Raw genomic sequence first — 21,196 nt, 5'->3', positions numbered from 1 at the left:
AGCAATCCCAAATCTGGGGTTTTCTTGTATAACACTCCACTAAGGAAGAAACCACTAGACAATCGCTGAATGGCTCTTTTTTGGTCTCCGGTGGCCTGCTCCGGGTATATCCCCATCCTGAGATACTCTTTGACATCATAAAACCATGGCTCGCCATCCACTTCTTCCTCTATCATGTTGCAATAGGCATGCTGATCGTGAACCTGGATGTGCAACGGGTCAACATGAATTTTGTCTGGGTGGTGCAACATTGATGCTAAAGTGGCCAATGCATCGGTAACCTCATTGTGAACTCTAGGGATGTGTCTGAACTCTACTAATCGAAACCGCTTGCTCAGATCGTGCAAACATTGTTGATATGGTATGAGCTTCAAATCCCGTGTTTCCCATTCACCCTGAATTTGATGCACCAGGAGGTTCGAGTCTCCCAAGACCAAAACGTCCTGGACATCTATGTCTGCCGCTAATCGCAAACCCAAAATGCATGCCTCGTACTCAGCCATGTTGTTGGTACAATAGAAACGCAGTTGAGCTGTAACAGGGTAATGATGTCCAGTTTCGTAAATAAGCACTGCTCCTATTCCAACTCCCTTCGCATTTGCGGCTCCATCAAAGAAAAGCTTCCAACCGGGTTCCTCAGGTAACTCCAACTCATCTATCTGCATTACTTCCTCGTCGGGAAAATACGTCCTCAACGGCTCGTATTCCTCGTCAACAGGATTCTCAGCCAAGTGATCTGCCAATGCTTGGGCCTTCATGGCTATCCTCGTCACATAGACGATATCGAACTCCGTGAGTAATATTTGCCATTTTGCCAACCTTCATGTGGGCATAGGTTTTTGGAAAATATACTTTAACGGATCCAAACGGGAAATGAGATAAGTAGTATATGAGGATAAATAATGTTTCAACTTCTGGGCCACCCAGGTTAGGGCGCAACATGTCTTCTCGAGTTGAGTGTACTTAACCTCATATACTGTAAACTTCTTGCTGAGATAATAGATGGCTTGCTCTTTTCTTCTCGTAATGTCGTGTTGCCCCAACACGCAACCAAAAGAATTCTCCAAGACCGTTAGATAAAGAATTAACGGTCTTCCCGGCTCAGGGGGAACCAATACAGGTGGATTTGATAAATATTCTTTGATCTGGTTGAATGCCACCTGACATTCCGTCGTCCATCCTATTGCAGCATCCTTCTTCAACAGCTGAAAAATGGGTTCGCAGGTTGCTGTGAGTTGAGCAATAAATCTGCTGATGTAATTCAACCTTCCCAACAAACTCATTACTTCTGTCTTGTTCTTCGGCGGTGGCAACTCTTGGATAGATTTGATTTTTGATGGATCCAGTTCAATACCTCGCCGACTGACGATGAATCCCAAAATCTTCCCAGGATGGAACACCAAATGCGCATTTGGCCGGGTTGAGCTTAATATCATACCTTCGAAGTCTTTGAAAGAACTTCCTTAGGTCTGCTACGTGGTTTTCCTGACGCTTGGACTTTATGATTACATCGTCTACGTACACTTCAATTTCTTTGTGTATCATGTCATGAAACACAGTGGTCATTGCTCTCATGTATGTTGCCCCAGCATTCTTCAAACCAAATGGCATTACCCGGTAGCAATAGGTTCCCCACGGCGTAATGAAGGCTGTCTTTTCCGCATCTTCCTCATCCATCAGAATCTGATGATACCTAGCATAACAATCCACAAAAGATCCGATCTTACACCTGGCACAATTGTCGATCAAGATATGGATGTTGGGTAAAGGAAAGTTGTCTTTAGGGCTTGCCCTGTTCAGATTGTGGTAGTCGACGCACACCCTGATCTTTCCATCTTTCTTTGGGACCGGCACCACATTAGCCAACCAATCAGGATATCGAGTGACACGAATAACCTTTGCTTGTAGCTGCTTGGTTACTTCTTCTTTAATTTTCATGCTCATCTCCATTTTGAACTTTCTCAATTTTTGCTTGACGGGAGGGCACGCCGGGTCAGTGGGCAATTTATGAACCACTAAATCTGTGCTTAACCCCGGCATGTCATCATACGACCATGCAAAAACATCTTTGAACTCAATAAGTGTTTTGACCAATTCCTCCCTGATATTTGGTGCAATGTGGATGCTTATTTTAGTTTCTCTGACATCGCCGGCATCCCCTAAATTGATGGCTTCTGTGTCATTTAAGTTGGGTTTGTATTTTTCTTCAAACTGGATCAACTCTCTGTTTATCTCCTCGAATGCTTCATCCTCATTGTATCCCGATTCATTATCATAATCGACCTCTTGTATGTTTAGCTCGGAATTAGATTGATCTTTTAGACTAGGTTGAAGATCCGTTGTGCATGCCATGTCATTAGAATCAGTATGAAAAGAACTGTTCAGAGAAAGAAACGAAAGAAACAAAATTAAAATAAATAAATAAAAAAAGATAAGAAATAAAGAAGAAACTCTTCGTTTTATTGAATTACGGGATAACAAGGTTTCACACTGTATTTGACATAATAAAAAGAAATCTGGATTACAACCCTGGAATAATCCAGAAAACAGAAAAGGAAAATCAGAGTCAACTACCAAGACTCCCTCCAAGTAGGAAGAGGAGTAGCCATCCAATTGTTGACCTTGACCTTGGGACCCACAAACTGTATGTCTGCCTTACTGGAACCCTCTCCAGCTTCTATCATGTTGACGTCGGCAAACACTCTTCCAAAACTTTCATTCAAATCCCCGTTTGGCCCCATCAGAGGTCCAAGAACTTCCGGGACTGGCAACTTTCTGCACCCTGCTTTGACAAATGACCTGGACAGGCGTGAGACAGGTTTAGGAAGGACCCAAACTCTTTTCTTCAATTTGAGGGCTCGCTTCACATCCGCTGCGGTGGGCTTGAATCCCAACCCAAAAGTTTCCAAGTTCTTGGGCAGAGAAACTGGTTGGATCATTCCCTGCAGATCAACCCCCAGACCTTTCCCTGGTGCAAACCCGCTATTCAACATTTCTGACGCTATCATGACGGTTGCGGCTGTGATTCTGGGAAGTGGAAGGCCCTCGCCCTCAGGAATTTTGTCCACCGAGACTGCATCAAAAACCTGATAAACCCATGGGCCCTTATCATCGTCGGTTTCTATGAAGGGCACAATAGTATCACCAGCGGCGTGTGTGCCATCATCCCCGTGTACCACAATCTCTTGTCTATCCCATTCGAATTTGACCACTTGATGTAGTGTAGAAGGCACCGCCTTAGCTGCATGGATCCATGGTCTCCCTAACAAAAGATTGTACGACACTGCCACATCTATTACTTGAAATTCCATGGTGAACTCGACTGGGCAAATGGTTAGTTCCAGTACGATATCACCTACTGTGTTAATGCCGCCCCCATCAAAACCTCGGACGCAGATATTGTTATGGTGGATCCTGTCATTAGCAACCTTTAGCTTGTTGAGAGTGGCTAGGGGACAGATATTGGCACTGGACCCGTTATCAATTAATGCTCGAGTGACCACTGATTCTTCGCACTTTACCGTCAGATAGAGTGCTTTGTTTTGTTCAGTACCCTCTACTGGTAACTCATCATCCGAGAATGTCACTCGGTTTGCTTCAAAGATCTTGTGCGCTACTTTCTCCAAATGGTTCACTGAGAGCTTGTCCGGGACATAGGCCTCATTCCGAATCTTCATTAAGGCCTGACAGTGATCGTTTGAATGGATTAACAAGGATAGCAACGAAATTTGGGCTGGGGTCTTTCTCAATTGCTCTATAATTAAGTAATCATGTGCCTTCATCTTCTTCAGAAATTCCTCTGCCTCTTCCTCTGTTACAGGTTTCTTTATTGTTTCAGGATTGACCCTTCTCAACTCCGCGGGAGCAAAACACCTTCCCGATCGAGTTAACCCTTGTGCTTCGCATACGTCTTCCACAACCTCCTTCCCCTTATGTGTCACCATCACTTGACTGTAGTTCCACGACACAGCCTTCTCACTTGTCATCAGCAACTGTATGACTGGCCTGATAGCAACTGGTCCCACATGGACCCCTTTTACTACCAACCTTGGTTTGTTTGCTACTCCCTGCAACACTGCGCTGACTGACTCTGGCCTCTTCGCAGTAATAGATGACCCTTTCCCTGCTATCACAAAGGGCTTGTCATATACCTCCCCCGATTGTACCACTGCCTTTCCACTGGTCGACTCTTCATTATTACTGGCGCGAATCATCATTACCGTTTGTGAGGGTGTCTTGGGTTTCCCTCCCTCGTGCACTAGTTTGATCATGTGAGCTTCATGGTGCATCGGTAACGGATTTTCATTGATGTTGGGTGCCCCTGGTGCCTGAACCTCGATCCTATTTGTGTCAATAAGATCTTGTATGGCAGTCTTCAACCTCCAACATTTCTCAGTATCATGCCCGGGAGCACCCGAACAATATTCGCAACTCACTGAATGGTTCAGATTTTCGGGGAGGGAATTCGGCAATTTGGCTTCAACAGGACTTAGTAGGCCTATCTGCTTCAACTTGTGAAATAGAGTAGTATAGGTTTCTCCCAACGGGGTGAATGTTCTTGGCTTCTGCATCCTTTCATTCCTGAAAGCCTGATTTCCGTGGAAGCTCGGTCCTGAAGGATTCCTGTAGGTCCTTGGCGGCGGATACGTGTTTTGTGAAGGTGAATGTGTGTTTTGTGGAGGTGGATATGTATGTTGGGGAGCCGGTGCACGCCATTGCGGACGAGCCGGAGGCTGGGTGTAAGTTTGGGCGTGATGGACGGAAAAATGTTGTTCTTGTGGTGGGTAGTAGGGTTGTGGCGGGCTGTATGGGTAGTTTGGCCTGTGGGGTCTGGGTTGGTTGTAGTGTGGTTTGCCGGACCTGGACCAACTGCTTGCCTCAATTATGGCAATTTCTTCTTTCTTCCTCCTTCCCAGCGCACCTCCCTTGCCGCTCTGAATAGCCTGGGTCGTCGCCTTGAGCGCTGAGTAATTCAGGATTTTGTCAGACCTCAGACCCTCCTCTATCATGACCCCTATCTTTACTACTTCATTGAAGGATTTTCCAACCGTCGTCACTAAATGACCAAAGTAAGTTGGATCCAGTGTTTGCAAGAAATAGTCCACCATTTCTCCCTCTCTCATGGGAGGATCAACTTTGGCTGCTTGTTCTCTCCAGCGGAAACCGAACTCACGAAAGCTTTCCCCAGGTTTCTTTCCGGTCCTCAGCAATGTGAGACGGTCAGGGACTATCTCAAGATTATATTGAAAGTGACCCGCGAAAGCTTGCGCCAGATCATCCCAAGTGTACCATTTGCTGGAATCTTGCCTGGTATACCATTCCAATGCCGATCCAGTTAAGCTTTGACCGAAATAAGCTATCAGTAGCTCATCTTTGCCGCCTGCCCCTCTCATTTTGCTACAAAAACCCCGCAAATGTGCCATAGGATCACCGTGCCCTTCATATAAATCAAACTTAGGCATCTTGAACCCAGCCGAGAGTTGGACGTCCAGGAAAGGGCATAGATCTTTGTAGGCCACGCTGACCTGGTTGCCCAATCCGTGCAGGTTCCTAAAGGACTGCTCCAGGCTTTTGAACTTCTTCATTACCTCATCTTGTTCTGGGACCTTAACCGGTTTTTCAATTTCCGCTGGTACCTCCAAGTGTGGATTGTAAGTATGGGGTTCTGGTGCGTGGAATGTGGGCTCAGGGGGATAGTATTGCGTATCGTGAGCCTGAAACAACTGCTCGCTGGTTGATCTTTGCAAGGGTGGCTGAGGTGGGTCCCATAAAAGTGGGAACATTTAGTGTTGGGAGAGGTTGATGGGGTGGTGGAGCTTGGGAATCATGGGGGCTTCTCTCCTGATGATAACGGTGATTTGGGAGGCTTGTTGAAGGGCCGGAGCGAGGGTATTCCGGCATGTGCCCCAGTGGCTCAGGGCTCTTTTGTGCTTTGGCTAGAGCTAACTGCATTGCATTCATCTCTAGTCCCATCCTTTCTATCTTCTCCATCGCTTCTTTTAACAACTGGCTCAACGGCCTCTCTTCTTGGGTACTATTTTCTGAAGTAGTCATGCTTGTTGTTACCGGTCCTTTGGATCTGGTTTGGTAAGGGTATGTTGCCAAAATGCTTTAACAACTAACTGTCTGGATTTGTGGAAAACAACAAACTTGTTAGCGTTAGAGTTTAACAAATTTGATAATAGCATGTTGGGGATGCGATGCTCCTAGGCAGTTAACCGTTTCTAACATGCTTTGCTTCAAACAACATGCGTCATCCCGGCTTGCTTATTTGTCCCTTTAAAGTACTTTGGGAACCCCTGTATTTTATTCTATTTTTGTATTTTCTTCTTTCTTTTCTTTCCCTTTTTATTAATGGAGGTCAAATCTTATGTGGATTGCCTACGTATCATGTCCCCACGTGAATCAGACCGGGCGTAGTTCTGCCCTAAAGTAAAGACACACACAAATTCTTTTGGAATCAATTAATTCATCATCAAAATTTGCTATTACAGATTACTTATCTTAAACCAAGAACAGCAATAGTACAGATTCCAAAGTTCTTAACCTGACTCGACGAAAGAAAAGAAAACAACACATAGGAAGACAACAAAGCTAATTAAACAAGACTTGAACTAGGGGCTACAATTCCAACTTGAGGGCTCGCGAGGCATCGTTCGGCCTTTCCGCAGCCTTTGGTGTAAGGTCTCTCTACAAGCTCTTCAACTCATTCATGATCCGGTGAACGCAGCCCATGATTGAAGCAAGGAGGATTTTCTGAGGTATTTGCTCACATGCTAGGCATCTCATGTAGATGTAGTGCCCAATCTCATCAATCCTTCCTCGAATGTCGTCCATTTCCGCGAACAATTGTTCTATGCGGCTGTTCTTTAATCCTAGTGCTTGAGCATTGTCGGTGAGTCGATCCTGGAACTTCTCCATATGTCTTTCCATTCTGGTCATCGCCTCGTAACAACGTCTTCTGTCTGCTTGGGTGTCTCGTGTTTGCTTGAAGATCCGCTCCTGAAGAGTGGAGTTCGTTTCCCTTAATATCCCGATGCTCAGTTCATAATCCCTTATGATTTGTTGCAGACGCTGCCTCCGGGCCATTGTACCTTTTGCCCATTTGGTCCGTAATCTTGCCACGCTAGCCTTGGACCTTTCCAAATCTTTCTGGCCTTCAGCAACCTGATTCCTTAACCCTGCTATCAACCTTTTATCAGCCCGACTTCTCAGTTGGTTGTTGGCATCCCTTTTCATCTTCCGGATCTAGGCTTTGAGGATCTCGCTTTCTCTGGCTAATCTGTTCTTTTCTCCCTTGTTGGCAGCAAGCTGCACTTGGCTTTCAAACGTCATATCCTGAATCTGTTGTTTCAGTTTGCCTGCTTCGGCAAGATATTCCCGCTCTTTGGCCAACCAGCCCCAATGCTCTTGTGAGGACCTGGCAAATTCTTGAAGGTGAGGTCTTTTAGCCGGCCTTCCCGATGACATTTCCCCTTTGTACCAAGCCTGATATTCGGGCGAAACTTCCCCTTTTGCCCGGTTCAATACACAAGTATTTGCCTCTAAGTATTGACATTGGCTCCAAATCTGGCGGACCCTTGCTTCAGGAAACTGGCCATCGGAACTGATCTCAATCACTTGGGTGCTTAGATCCTCGTCTTTTGGCACTATCTGACACCTCCCAAGTTGCCTTAAAACCCGATGCGACGCATAAGGTTGAATGCTCTTAAGTCCCATCAAGAGAAAATGGGGCCTGGCTGCTGGCATGTATATGACTTCGTCGATCGGTAACCACCCCAGCGTCCACTGTATTTGACTGGCGTTGAGGGTCCGGAAATATGGGGTCCATGCTGAGACTCCTTCAGGTAGGTAGGCCTCATTAATTCTGGTATAGAACTCCTCTATACAAGTCTTTTCAGAGGATCCATGGCTCAGAAACTAGGCTCGGTGACATAGGTGTTCAGTCATCCACATTTGCAACAACAAGTTGCAACCTTCGAAAAAGTTTCCTCCGGCTTTGCAGGCCGTGAGAGCTCGAAACATATCAGATACAATCATGGGCGCCAGCGTGCTATCTTTTTGCGTGAGCAAAGTACTGACGACTCCCGCTATCTTTATGTCGATATTCCGTCTTTTCTTGGGAATACTAAGAGCCCTAAGAAAGTTATCAAGAAAGCAACTCGTCTATGTTCATCCCACTTTCGACGGTTACTTTTGCTGCACAACTGGTTTTCTGGCTTGTCGAATCCTTCTATGTGACCGTATCTTTGGTATATGAAACTCATAGTGCAAAAACCTTTTGCCAAGTCAGGGTTATGAATTGTTCTGACTATCTTTAATGAGTCCAGAAACTGGTGTACCGCCACGGCTCTTGGAGCAACCAGGTATTTATGCCTCAATGGAGCCTCAGCACTGCCGATGTACCCTGCTATTTTCTCTAAAGTTGGGGTAAGTTCAAAGTCCGAGAAGTGGAAGACATTGTGCGCAGGATCCCAGTGCGGGACCAGTGCCCTTATAATATCTCCCCGCGGCCTGATATCCAACAAACTCATGAGGCCTTTCAGATGTTTCTTGATTTCGTCATGCCCTTCTTTACCTAAATCATTCCACCAGAGCCGCAATTGGAGGGGAATTTTATTCATGATTGAAAAGGGCTCATTTTGAGTCGTGCTCATTCTGCACATTTATTAATAAGGTTTAACAAACGAAATTTATTTGACAAAACAAACAAACAAAAAATAAATAAATAAAAAAACATATTATCATTTTTCTCAAAAAGGATTTCTGAACACGACCTCTCAGCACTTCAGGGACGAAGATTTTAAGGTTGTGCGATTTAACCAAAAATAAATAAGAAGTGGCCGTTTGTACAAAGGCAGCCTTCCGGAGTTCTTTTTGGGAACATTTGGCTATTTTTGATATAAACAGCATCATCCGACTCTATGACAGTAAAATACAACTTTTGACATTTTCACTACTTATTAATTTTTTACAAAATGGGAGGTTGGACCCGACGAGGGTTGCCTACGTATCTCACACCCTATGAGAATCAAACCGGCGTAGTTCGCCCAACACAAACTTAAATTTGTAAACCAGGTTTTTTTTTTCGAATTAAAAACATATTCATTTTTTCCAAAATTTCGGCAGGGTTTTGATACTACTCGGACATCGGTTTTATTTTCTAAAAGTAGTTATCTCCCTACACTGCTATTTTTCTCCTCCTTATTTTCAGAAATTCTGATTTCAGAAACCGGTCAGCATGCAGATCTGAAACAAACAAATGCGTACAACACATAGGATGCAGCAGGATGGTCTTTTTTTATTTTAGGTTGCTAGTCCTAGACGAACCCAACCCCTGTGTTGAGTCCCCTAAGTCAAATGCAACATGATGCAAATAAGCGTTCCTACTAGGGATCCAACATGAAGTCACGTTATTCTATGTTCAAAACCTGGGTCTTTGTTCTAGACAGTGTACCCGAGTGGACAACTCGAGCTGAGGAAGGAGCTCCTTTCCGGGAACCAAAAGGCCAGCCGGCTTAGAAACTTTCCGAGCCTCTTTTATTTCAAGGTATGACACTAACAGAATAGGGAGTCTCAACCAGTAAGCACATCCCCGGAGGTAAGAAGAGAAAGGTTTCGGCACAGTTTATATACAGTTCAAATAATATCAAAGCGGTAAAAGCAACATTTAGCACATTGAGCCCAAACATATAATAAAATCAGATAACAAATAAAGCCAAATAATAATAATTATTCTAAGCTCGAATTCTTAACCCTGAACCAGTGGTTCTGGGTTTAGTCCCTAGCAGAGTCGCCAGAGCTGTCACACCTCTTTTTTTCGCCCCCGCGAAGGGTGAAGGAGTTTTTTCCAGTTAAAGGACAATCGAAACGGGATTTGTTTGTTTATTTCAGAGTCGCCACTTGGGAGATTTTAGGGCGTCCCAAGTAACCAATTTAATCCCGAATCGAGAAAAAGAATGACTCTATATTACAGTCTGCGTACCAGAAATCCGGATAAGGAATTCTGTTAACCCGGGAGAAGGTGTTAGGCATTCCCGAGTTCCGTGGTTCTAGCACGGTCGCTCAACTGTCATATTCGGCTTGATTATGTGATTTTATACAAGTATAACTTATGTGCAAAATTTAACTTTTAACCGCTTTTATCATTTATTATTATTTTTATCACGAATTGCAACATCGTGGAAACATATCTCGAACCACGTCACAATCAATGTACCCGTGATTATTGACATATCTCGACTCTGTTGAGATTTGGATTTGGGTCACATAAATGTGCACCCGAGTTTAAGAAAATTAAATTATTAAAGGCGCGCCTAAAGTGACTAGCGTCATTTACTTTGGGTAGGGCCATGGAATTTTGCTAAATGGTCCATCCCGAAGTCTAAGAAATTTTAAAATTAAATATTTACTGAGGGCCCCGCAATTTTGTATTTTTCATTCGGCGAGGCTCATCTCATTCTTATTTTTTCTTTTAAAAGGAATTTGCAACGTCATGGACACGCATCTCGTACCACGTCACAATCAATGTACCCGTGATTAGAGACGCATTTCGATTCTGTTGAGATTTGGATTTGGGTCACATAAATGTGCACCCGAGTTTAAGAAGGTAAGATTTATTAAAGCGCGTCCTAAAGAGACTAACGTATTGGTATTTTGGGAAAACCGTGAAATTTGCTAAACGGCTCGTCCCGAAGGCTAAATAATTAAAGCAATACATTTTGTGAGGGCCCCGCAATCTACGCATTTTATTTGGCGAGGCTCGTCTCATTTTTATTCTAAATGGATATCCTAAAACGACTACATTTTCTCTATTAAATCCATCTCTGGAATAAAACAATCGGGAAGTACTTTTCAATTACCTGCTCGCAAAATGTGATAACCAGTTGATTGGATCGGAAAAGTAGACATGCATATGGCAACCTTGTTCATCGATGGGCATACGTATGAGGTTCAGTTAATTATTCCATACACGCTTAACACTTAAAGGCGAAAAGACTGAAACTGACCCTATCTAACTTAGGTGATACCACTACATGTTTCAGGCGACATTTATCCAATAACATGACCTACGCGATTTTTATCTTTTTGCGATAATCCAAACTGTCTAGCATGCCTTTGAAATATACATTATCTGCTGATGAACCAAGGTGAAACAAACGCGATTACTGCATTGTCATTCTTAACCGACCCTATGTGAAACCATTGTTGGCCGAATATCACTACTACACCATTAGTTTCTTCTTGATTAACATACACCGACAAATTACTGGACCAAACTCTTATAGACTGAAAACTGTTCCATTACACAGTTTGGAGGTCAAACTTTACATGTCGGGTATACAGAATGTTCTAAACTGCAAACAATAAAAAGATAAAAATCACTCCACTAAGTTCAGACTGCAATTCTTCTTATACTCTTATTCATGCTCCAAGTTCATCATTACACTAGTGAAATTAGAATGTGTAACTGGATGTTGGACAATAAGAACGAGAAGAAGAAGAATGATATCAGCAGCAATCAAACAGACAGCAGTAATACAGCAGTAGCACAGCAGCAACAAACAGCAACAGTATAACCACTAGTTCACGAACAACCAACAGCAGTTTCAACAACGATAAACCCACAGGTGGTCGAGCACCAACCAACGATCCCAGAACAGAGTAGAAACCAGCAGAAAAAACCAGAATATTCAATGCAATAGTAACAACAATTCAATAATCACAACAACTCGACGAATAACCAACATCAACTTCAATAGCAATAAGACCAGAAGCAGTCCAGCAGCATACAGAAGCCCAGAATACAGTAGTAATCCCGCAGGAAAATCAGAATACCCCAATAAAATAGTAACAGCCCAACTAGATAACCAACTTGACAAAAGATAGCTTGACAATCAGCAATCCCAACCAAACAACTAACCAGCTGCCTTTTCTTTTAAAGGGTTGTCTAGTGTTGACTCTCGATTGCCAACCTTAGTCTCTTATGTAGTTTCAGACAGTATTTAGTTCACAGTTTTTCTGAAATTTTCTTCTGTTTTCTTTCAATTTTTTCCAACCCCTTATTAGTAAAAAATGAGCTCATTTATAGGCCCAAAGGACCTTCACAGGACTGCCTCGTATCCAGACTTCCTCCCCATACCCTTCAACCTCCCACGCCTAAGCATCTTCTTAATACAAGTCATTTGGTTCCCCATGCTTGGCCTATTGCTCTAATCAAGAGTCATGGGTTCATTAAAGTATTCATTTTAAACTCTCATGCTCTTATGTTTTGTCCACACTAATACTAGATTAATAGTATTTTTGACTAACCATTTGACAGCCCATTAATCCTAAACATTTAATCAGTTTTTGTCAAACCAAAATTACCCAACAAACCCCTGATCATTACTGCCTTGCCCCCACCTTTTCATTCTGTTGAATCTGCCAGTTATAACTATGTGAAACCTAGTTCGAACCCCCACAACTAACAAACAATAACCTATAATTAGTTCACCACAACCATTCAACAAAAGTCAGACAGTAAGAGTTAAGTGGATTCTAGTTGATTAGCGATTAATTAGTATACGACGACGTTACTGAGGTCGACTATACAAACTATTATATGAACAATCAATTGACAAACAACATAGACTAAACAGGCCAACAAATTATTTCAATACTCGGGACATTTAACAGGGAGTTCACGAAACTTAACTATTCGACGACATTAGTCGAAGCGAATAGATATCTCATAACATACACTTAACACTGAATAGCAGAGAAATCAACCACATAGAAGGGTCTTTGAAGATGGAGAGGATTGACAGAAAAATAATCAAAAATCAAAAACAAATCTACTGACATACGAATAACACATAAACAGAAGGAAAGAAAAGAAAATTACCTCGGAAACTTACATAAAAAACGAACCAGGCCTGAACTGGACTCGACTTTTAGGGTTCTTGAGCTCAGATTTGGGGTTCAAAGAGTTCTATCTAGATTCGACCGGAACCAAAGGCATCTGGGGTATGAGGGAGGCCAGAGGGTGTTGTGGTGTAAGTTTGGAGTCAGTTGGGTCAGATTTGTGTTTGGCTCAAACCTTCGAATGATTATTCGAGACGTTCTAGGAAGATTCAAGCCAAACCATCACCATATCGGGGTTGAGGGTGGTCTTTGTCTTAAGGGTGTTAGTCTGGTGGTCATCGGCATTGTTGCCGCCGGGTTTACATGAAAGGGGAGCTACGGCGGCTGCTAGGGTTTGGGGTGTTTGGGATTGTCTCTGGGAGATGATGAAACCGGGGGGGGTGTTTGGATAAGGGGCGGGGTGACAGGGTGGGTTTATATATGACTTAGGGGTTTAGATCCTGGCCGTTGGATCAAGTGAGATCGATGGCTAGGATCTATTCACTAAAGAGGGACGACGTCATTTGGGTGTGATGGTGGGTGAGACCGGATAGGGGAATGGACCGGGTCAGGTTAACGGATCTGGGGGGTGTGATCCTGGTCGTTGATTCCATTTGAGATCAACGGCCCTGCTCAACTGGGACAGAAACGGTGTCGTTCGGGCACCTCTGAGGAGACGGACCAGCTTAACTCATTGGGCCAGCTCGTTTGGGCCTATTTTTATTTTAATTTCTTGGCCCAAACCGAGTATTCTTACTATTTTTAACTCTTTTCTTTTCTACTTTAATTAACAACCCACAAAATTCTAAAATAATTTTTGTAAAACCAAAATTAACCTACAACAATGTTAAACCTTAACAACAATTAACACATAAGGTCCAATATTTAATTAAAAATAAAATTACACCACGACACACATAAATGATAAAATACAACAAAAATGCATATTTTTGTGATTTTATTTCTTTTAAAATAAAACAGGTTTTAATTGACTCCACAATGCACAATTAAATCTTGAATGTGTATGCAACATGTATTTACACACACACACACACACACACACACACACACATATATATATATATCAATCACACCAACGGCAAGCTTTTACGGACCAAATAATTACCAAAATGTCACGTAAATTCTAAAAATCGTACACAGATGGATTTTGTTTTTATTTTTTTGATTTCTTTTGGAGTAATTTCCGTGAAGCAAAAATCACGTGATCACAGTGGCTAGCTGTGGCATCGATCATACGATCGATGTTGGGCAGTGGGAAAGAATCTTTTGGACATGCTTTGTTCAAGTCCTTATAGTCTACACACATTCTAAGTTTGTTTCCTTTTTCAGGAACTATAACTATATTGGCTAACCACTCGGGGTATTTTACCTCCTGTATAGATCCTATTTTAAGAAGTTTATTTACCTCGTCCAAGCATGCTTTACCTCAGACTGAGGCCTCCTTTTTTGCTTCACCGGTTTGAACCTGTGATCGGTGCTTAGCCGATGCGTGGTGATTTCCGGTAGAATCCCTATCATATCTAAATGGGACCAAGCAAAGCAATTCATATTATCAATAAGAAATTGAATGAGTTTTTTCCTGAGTTCGAGGGTTAATCTCATTCCCAGGTATACCTGCTCCAGCTCCATGATGGTTGATTTGGTTGCATCGAATTCTTCGGGAACGACGAAGGTTCGGGGAGTAAGGAAATCCTCATCTTCGTCTTTGATTACCTTTTGCTCCGATTCCATCGAGGCTGGAGGCGGTGATTGCTATTTGGCCGTCTGATTACCTCCGATACTCAATTTTTTCGAGGTCGAAGGCTTCGGTATCGGTACCACTTCCTCAATCGCAAACATCTCCTTTACAGCATATTGCTCTCCGTAGACTGTTTTCACTCCTTCCTCTGTTGGGAACTTCATCATCTGGTGAAGAGTTGAAGGCACTGCTCTCATGTTGTGTATCCATGGTCTTCCGAGGAGCGCGTTATACCTCATATCACCTTCGATGACATGGAACTTCGTATATTGTATGGTCCTGGCTACGTTTACTAGCAAGATAATTTCTCCATTTCTTCTTGCTCAGTTTTCCTTGCATCCCTTTCCCTAAAGTGATTCTTAGCTCGATCACTTAGAAATTCTGGAAGGTGTCCCTCGTTTGAACAACCGAGCCACTTCTTCCCTTAGATGACCGCAATCTTCTGTTTTATGACCATGTGTGCCATGATACTTGCACATCAAGTTCGGGTTCCTTTGAGAAGGATCGGTCTGTATTGGCCTAGGCCACTTGGTGTCTTTTATTCTCCCAATAGCTGAGACAATCCCTGATGCATTTATGCTGAAGTTGTACTCTTATAGTCGAGGAGCCTCATTGGGGTCGGTGTGCTTATCGAACCCACTCTTACTCATGAGTCCCCGAGAACTTTGGCCTTGACCATTTCCCTGATTGCTCCAGGGAGTGTTGCGGCTCAGGCTGTTGTTCCTCCAATCGGTATATGGCCGATATCGTTCTTTGTTGAATTTCGATTCTCGATCTGTGTCCCTCGGGGGCTTGACTGTGAATCTGTTAGGATGAACTGAATCTGAGGGGGCTCCCAACTGGTCGTCCTCGACCCTAATTTTTGACTGGTAATGATTGTGCACATCCGACCATGTCACAACTGGATATTCGATCAAGTTTTATTTTAACTATCGAGATGTGATCGAGCTCCTTTCATTCAAACCTTGCATAAAGGCCTATACTGCCCAGTCATCGGAGACCGACGGTAATTCCATTCTTTCCATCTGAAACTTGGATACGAACTCCCTTAACATCTCGTCGTTCCTTTGTTTTATTTTGAAGTCATCCGATTTTCTCGTGGACACATTTATGTCCTCGTCGTGTGCTTTCACAAAGGTATCTGCTAACATAGCAAATGAGTCAATAGAGTTAAGAGCTAAGTTGTGATACCAAATCATAGCTCCTTTTGACAACGTTTCTCCAAACTTTTTCAACAAGACTGATTCGATCTCATCATTATTCAAATTATTTCCTTTGATTCTCCAAGTGTATTAAGTAATATGCTCGTTAGGGTCGGTTGTCCCGTTATATTTGGGTATATCAGGCATGCGAAACTTCTTGGGAATGGGCCGCACTCGGGGGGAATGGTTTTTGTATGAACTTTTTGGTGTCTAAACCTTTCAAAACTGGTGGTGCCCCTAGTATCTGGTCTACCCGGGAGTTATAAGTTTCCACCTTCTTATCGTTGTCTTCAATTTTCTTTTCTCTGGACTCGATCCTCTTAGTTAGTTCCTTGAGCATTTTCATGATCGTGGGGTCAGTCCCCGAGCCACTTTCATCGGGCCTTTCTAGTGCTGGTTCAGTACGCCGAGTGTTTACTGGTTCGGCTATATTCGGAGTCTTATTCTCACTCTAAAGTTGAGCGATGGCGATTTGCTGAGCTTGCAGCATTTCAAATATCACCTGGAGGCTGATTCCCCCATCTCCCATTCCTTGCGTTCTTTGGCCACCAGATCGGGCTTCCCTGTTTATATTTCCTTTGGGGTCCACGCCTAGATGTGTATTCAAAGCAATGTGCGAACTAACATTAACAGGTTCCACATTCGGTACTTCTCCTGGGTTTATCGGTGGTACACCAACTCCTGCGTTGTTGTTTTCTCCAAGTCCTTCGTTGTCATGAATGTGTGCATTTTGTGAGCTAGACATGTTTCAACCTGAGAATCAAAAAATCTTGACAAGAAAAAGTGCAAAAGCAATGTTTGCAATGAGAATTAGTAAAAAAAATAATCATTATTAACTTTAGCTCCACGGTGGGCGCCAAGCTCTTTACCTCGAAAATATGAGTAACAATTAAATTTGATTAGTGATTTTAAAGATATGTGATTTAATTCAATACCAATTAATAATCAAGAAATATGAAGTAGAAATAAAAGATAGAAGTGAATCAAACCAATGTTACTTAGCAGCAGTGACCTCGAGCTTAGTGACTTCGAGGTGGCTTAGGGCAGTAAGAACAATTAAGTAGGACATACTTAACGGTACAAATTCATAACGGTACTATTTCGGGGTCAAACATATTTCGCCCCGGTATTCCTTGAACTTTCATCCCCAGGCATTGCACTCTGTCTTCGAGCTCAATTGTGATCAATCGATCTCGAACTTGACCTCGCCAGGACTCGGACTTCGGACGACCTCTCAAATACGCAAATCAAAGGCATTCGATCTCAGACCGTATACAGAATGATAAGTCAATCGCAGTTGCACTCTAGCTTTTATATTCTAGCTACTCCTTGATTCTTATTCTCAATCTGTTGTTTTTGGTGGCTAACCAAAAATATGTTTTGCCTACTCATAAATAAATAAGTAAATAACAAGGATAGTTTAAATCATGAAAACACACCTTTGACTTTGTTGCTCAATGGCCAAAAACACCATATCATCGACATTGAGTGAATTTGCCTTTTTTCTTAAGGAAAAATGTGGATCCGTGAATAGAGAGGAACGTGAAAATAGAAGATATGCCCTTCTATGGTATTAGCATCGAGTGATGTAAGGTTGACTACCAGAATTTGGAGTGTACAGAGGAAACCAACAAATCACACCAAACATATAACTTGAGTTAAATTGAGAAAAATACTTGACTGTGGTTCGATTTGATTTAGTTTGGTGTTGGGAAATAACCCAATCATAATTGATTTGGTTTGATTTTAATTAAAAAAAGTCCAACCGAAAACAAACCAATCCGACATTACATGTGTAGAAGTTTTAAATATATTTAATACATAAAAGTATTTATTGTAGTATAATTTATGAATATTTCTTAAATTTTTTCATAGTTTTATCTTTTAACATATTATTTTATGTTTGGACTTATAATTTTTGAATGCTCCAATAAGTTTTATACTCCATAAATATTAGTAACTCAAATAAAGTCCAAACCAAAATCAAATCAATATTACGGCTAACAAAAGATATTCAATTCAATTGTACTAGAAATGACTATAGTGTTGGATATCTATTTTTTAGTTTTTTTTTTTATGGTTTAGATAAAATGCATAACTTTTTTTTATAGTGTTTAGTCATGTAAATAGTACTACTTATTAGTCGTTCTTATTTTAGCAACTTAATAATTTTAGATTATGTTCATTTCTATTATGGCTTATTAATAATATTTTTTATGCGATTTTATTAACTTTATTATTGAATATTTTAGTACAATGTCATGACTCATCTCATATTTTATGTTATTTTCTTGAAAAACACCTTATGTAGTTATGTCTTACTTGGATTAAAGAAATATTTGGAACACAAATTCTATATTAACTGTTATGAAGACTTTATGAAAAGAAAAAAAAATCGAAAAAATCCGAAAATCCGAAAAAAAAAAACGAGAATAAAAAATCCAACTTTTATTTGTTTAGTTTGGTATTAAAATTTAATAATCCGTCACAATTAATTCAGTTTGCTAATTGAAAAACCTAAACCAATCTGACCTATGTACACACCTAATCAAAATACATCGCTGCAACTTGAAGAGTTTTTTAATACTAAATTTCTCGAACTAATGGGAAATACGTAAATCCAACGACTGCCTCTAAAATTACATTTATTATGTAATTTTCTAAGATAAAGCATAGTGGATATAAAATCCAAGTAATCTCCTCCGTTAGTTTTTCTCTTATTTGCTCGTTTAGATAATAAAATAATTTAGTGAACTTGTCCATGACCCATAAGATACCAATTAAGAATAATACAACGGCGAGTTGATACAGGATAAAACATAACGTACGTACGCCATGCGCCACACAAATATCTGTGCAACAGACGTCTGATCATCCAATTCAGCGCTCAGAAATGAAAATAAACCGCTTTAAGTAAAACGCAAAGTTATTATCACAGGTATGCAATCTTTTACATGCCCCAGATACCTAACAATGTATTTGGAATCGAGGTGTTGCCATCCAAACCAATGACAGTGAGTTACACAGGTTACAGTATTTCAAACACCAAAAGCTATTAAGTCATGGCATTCTTTAGTAAAAATCAGCTAGTCGCAATTAAAACTTTACTGAGTAATCAAGAAAAGCCAAAGGAAGCACATTATAGCATATAAAGCGTGCTGAAACTGAAAATCAAGGAGTCTATAAAGTTCATATTTCAGCATAAATTATTTGACCCAACAGTGTATCAAGAACCAAGTTCACTTGCTCCATCAATACCAGCCATTTTATCATAATTCCATCGCTGTTTCAACAATCAGATTAAGAATGAATTCAAAGTTATTAAAATGAGGCACAACAAGCTTAAGCATTCAGCATTGAGTTCCTCCTGCACTCGGACAACATATCCATGTAGAATTGACACTTGCCAATGTCGCTTCCAGAGCTATTGATGCACTGCAAGATAAACCAAAGAAGAATGGCATCATCAGAATCTTCCAGTGAGAATAAGACATGTCATACTGACTATGAAGGCTGAAAGAACAATCTCAAATTTGCAAAGTAAAAGTAGTTAAAAGGTGCAAAGTTGACACTTACGTCTTGGAATGCTTTAGAGTGCATACTGCAAGCATCAGACCCACCACCGATGGATGTAGGAGCTGCTGCAGCAGGTACCTCGGAAGCAACAGTTTCGTGTTGAATGGTGCGTGGACCCATGACCGCATCTACAGCCCTGTGCGCCACAGCACTTCCAGTACCAAAGGCCATCCCTGTAAGACATAATGGTAAAACAGACAAGGGACATCTATGAGCAATTATTTTTTTCTTTTGGAGAATTGTAACAGAAATTAATCAACCAATCATATGACCGGATCCAAAGCCGAGCGAGCGACGCGAGGCTTCCCTTCTTTTCTAATCTTTTTTCTTTCATTTATGAGCAACTTCGAAAACAAAATAACAGATGAATTATGATGTAAGTTTTTATATAATGCAGGATATACCCATACCTTGAGCTATGGTAGAACCAATACCACCAAGCATGGATCCACCACCGCTACTTTGCATAGGAGCTGGTGGAGGAGCATAGTGTACTGCAAAAAATGAGATAGAATATGAATTAGCACAAGCAAGGAAAATAGATTAAACCATATCAACTAAAAGAATGCCAGCCAAACGAGTTGCCGTGAGGTAAAAAGTTTGACAACCAAAAAACTAACCTGGAGCTGGAGCAGGACGAGGGCCCGCACGAGGGGCAGGACGAGGAGCAGATCTTCCTGTACAACGAAACAAGGAAAATTGGAACTCATCAACCAGAATAAAGGAGCTACAAAAAGTTAGCCTTATTTCCTTTAGCAAACAGAAGACTACAGCACAAAAGGTAAAGTGTCATATACAAACATTGATGGAGAATTAAGACGGGAAAAAACCCTCTCCCTACTTTCTCTCGTTCGAGAAATCAAAATAAGAGGCTCGAATGTAGTCCACAGCTAATTCAATGGTATCCGCCTTTTCCTTTAAAAATGTAAGAAAACAGCCTAAATCCCCTCCCTTTTAGCAATTGGTGAATCTCATGTCAAAATTTCCAGCCTCAAACTCAATACAAATCAAACGGACACAATTAAAGATAAAATTATCGTCTACATAACCTCAAATAAAACACAGGCCTTCGATGAAAATAATAATGCAAAAAATCAATGATGCAATAAGGGTTTCAATGTAACTGAAGCATGTTTTCTTCTCAACCCACAAAGCCAGAACTACAATCAACCTTAGCAGAAAGGATTATCACCTAACTTGAGCCCAATGGAGAATATTCAACTGTTCATCCAATTGAGCCAATGAAAAAGAACTACAAACATAGGCAATGCGGAAAGTAGATCTAAATTAATAAGATAGAAAGTAGATGGAATATGGTAATTACCAGAGCTTCGGCGAGGCATGATTTCCTGATAGATAGAGGCGGCGAAACCCTAGAGAGCGATTTGGGATCAGAAGAAAACTCTAGAATGCACGTATATGCCTATGGTATTTTCCCTAAAAGAGATTATATTAGGGGAAAATTATCTTACGTGTCAATATTCAAGTGGTCGATGTCTTAATTGAATGAATTAGTACTGAAGCTCACGTGAGGATGATGGAAGTCACCGCATTTGATTATCTTGCCGGTTTTTCTAGAATATGCTTATTTGATGCCGTGACTTAACAAATCTCTTCATTAGTTCGAAATGTGATAATGCTTGTGGTCTTACGAATATCATGGTTTTAGTGTGGTTGTACAATTATTATATCATTACAGGTAATAACTTAAATTGTTTTTAAATATAAATATATTATTTTTTAAGAATTGACTATTAAAAGAAATAATGTCACA

The 21,196-nt window shown here is 41.3% G+C and overlaps 1 protein-coding gene across 1 annotated transcript; it reads right to left on the bottom strand.

The window, feature by feature from the left end:
* Positions 1-18,990: 18,990 nt before the first annotated feature.
* LOC107809571 (uncharacterized) lies at positions 18,991-20,903 on the bottom strand. Its single transcript, XM_016634231.2, has 5 exons — positions 20,747-20,903; positions 20,043-20,099; positions 19,833-19,916; positions 19,423-19,595; positions 18,991-19,281 (listed from the first exon to the last, which is right to left on the bottom strand). The coding sequence occupies exons 1-5, from the start codon at positions 20,763-20,765 to the stop codon at positions 19,189-19,191; spliced, it is 426 nt and encodes a 141-aa protein (XP_016489717.1). The 5' UTR covers positions 20,766-20,903; the 3' UTR covers positions 18,991-19,188.
* Between the last annotated feature and the right edge of the window lie 293 nt (positions 20,904-21,196).

Source organism: Nicotiana tabacum, chromosome 18, assembly GCF_000715075.1.
Source record: "Nicotiana tabacum cultivar K326 chromosome 18, ASM71507v2, whole genome shotgun sequence".
In the NCBI taxonomy this organism is placed as follows: domain Eukaryota; kingdom Viridiplantae; phylum Streptophyta; class Magnoliopsida; order Solanales; family Solanaceae; genus Nicotiana; species Nicotiana tabacum.
Note: the sequence above shows the minus strand (reverse complement) of the source record. Positions and strands in the feature narration are given on the sequence as shown.

What these genes read in the sequence shown, in the direction of transcription:
- LOC107809571 (XM_016634231.2), bottom strand. An exon ending in TCGTCCTGCTCCAGCTCCAG is followed by an intron (nt 19,917 to 20,042) that starts GTTAGTTTTTTG and finishes CATTTTTTGCAG; the next exon opens with TACACTATGCTCCTCCACCA. An exon ending in TGGTTCTACCATAGCTCAAG is followed by an intron (nt 19,596 to 19,832) that starts GTATGGGTATAT and finishes TATGTCTTACAG; the next exon opens with GGATGGCCTTTGGTACTGGA.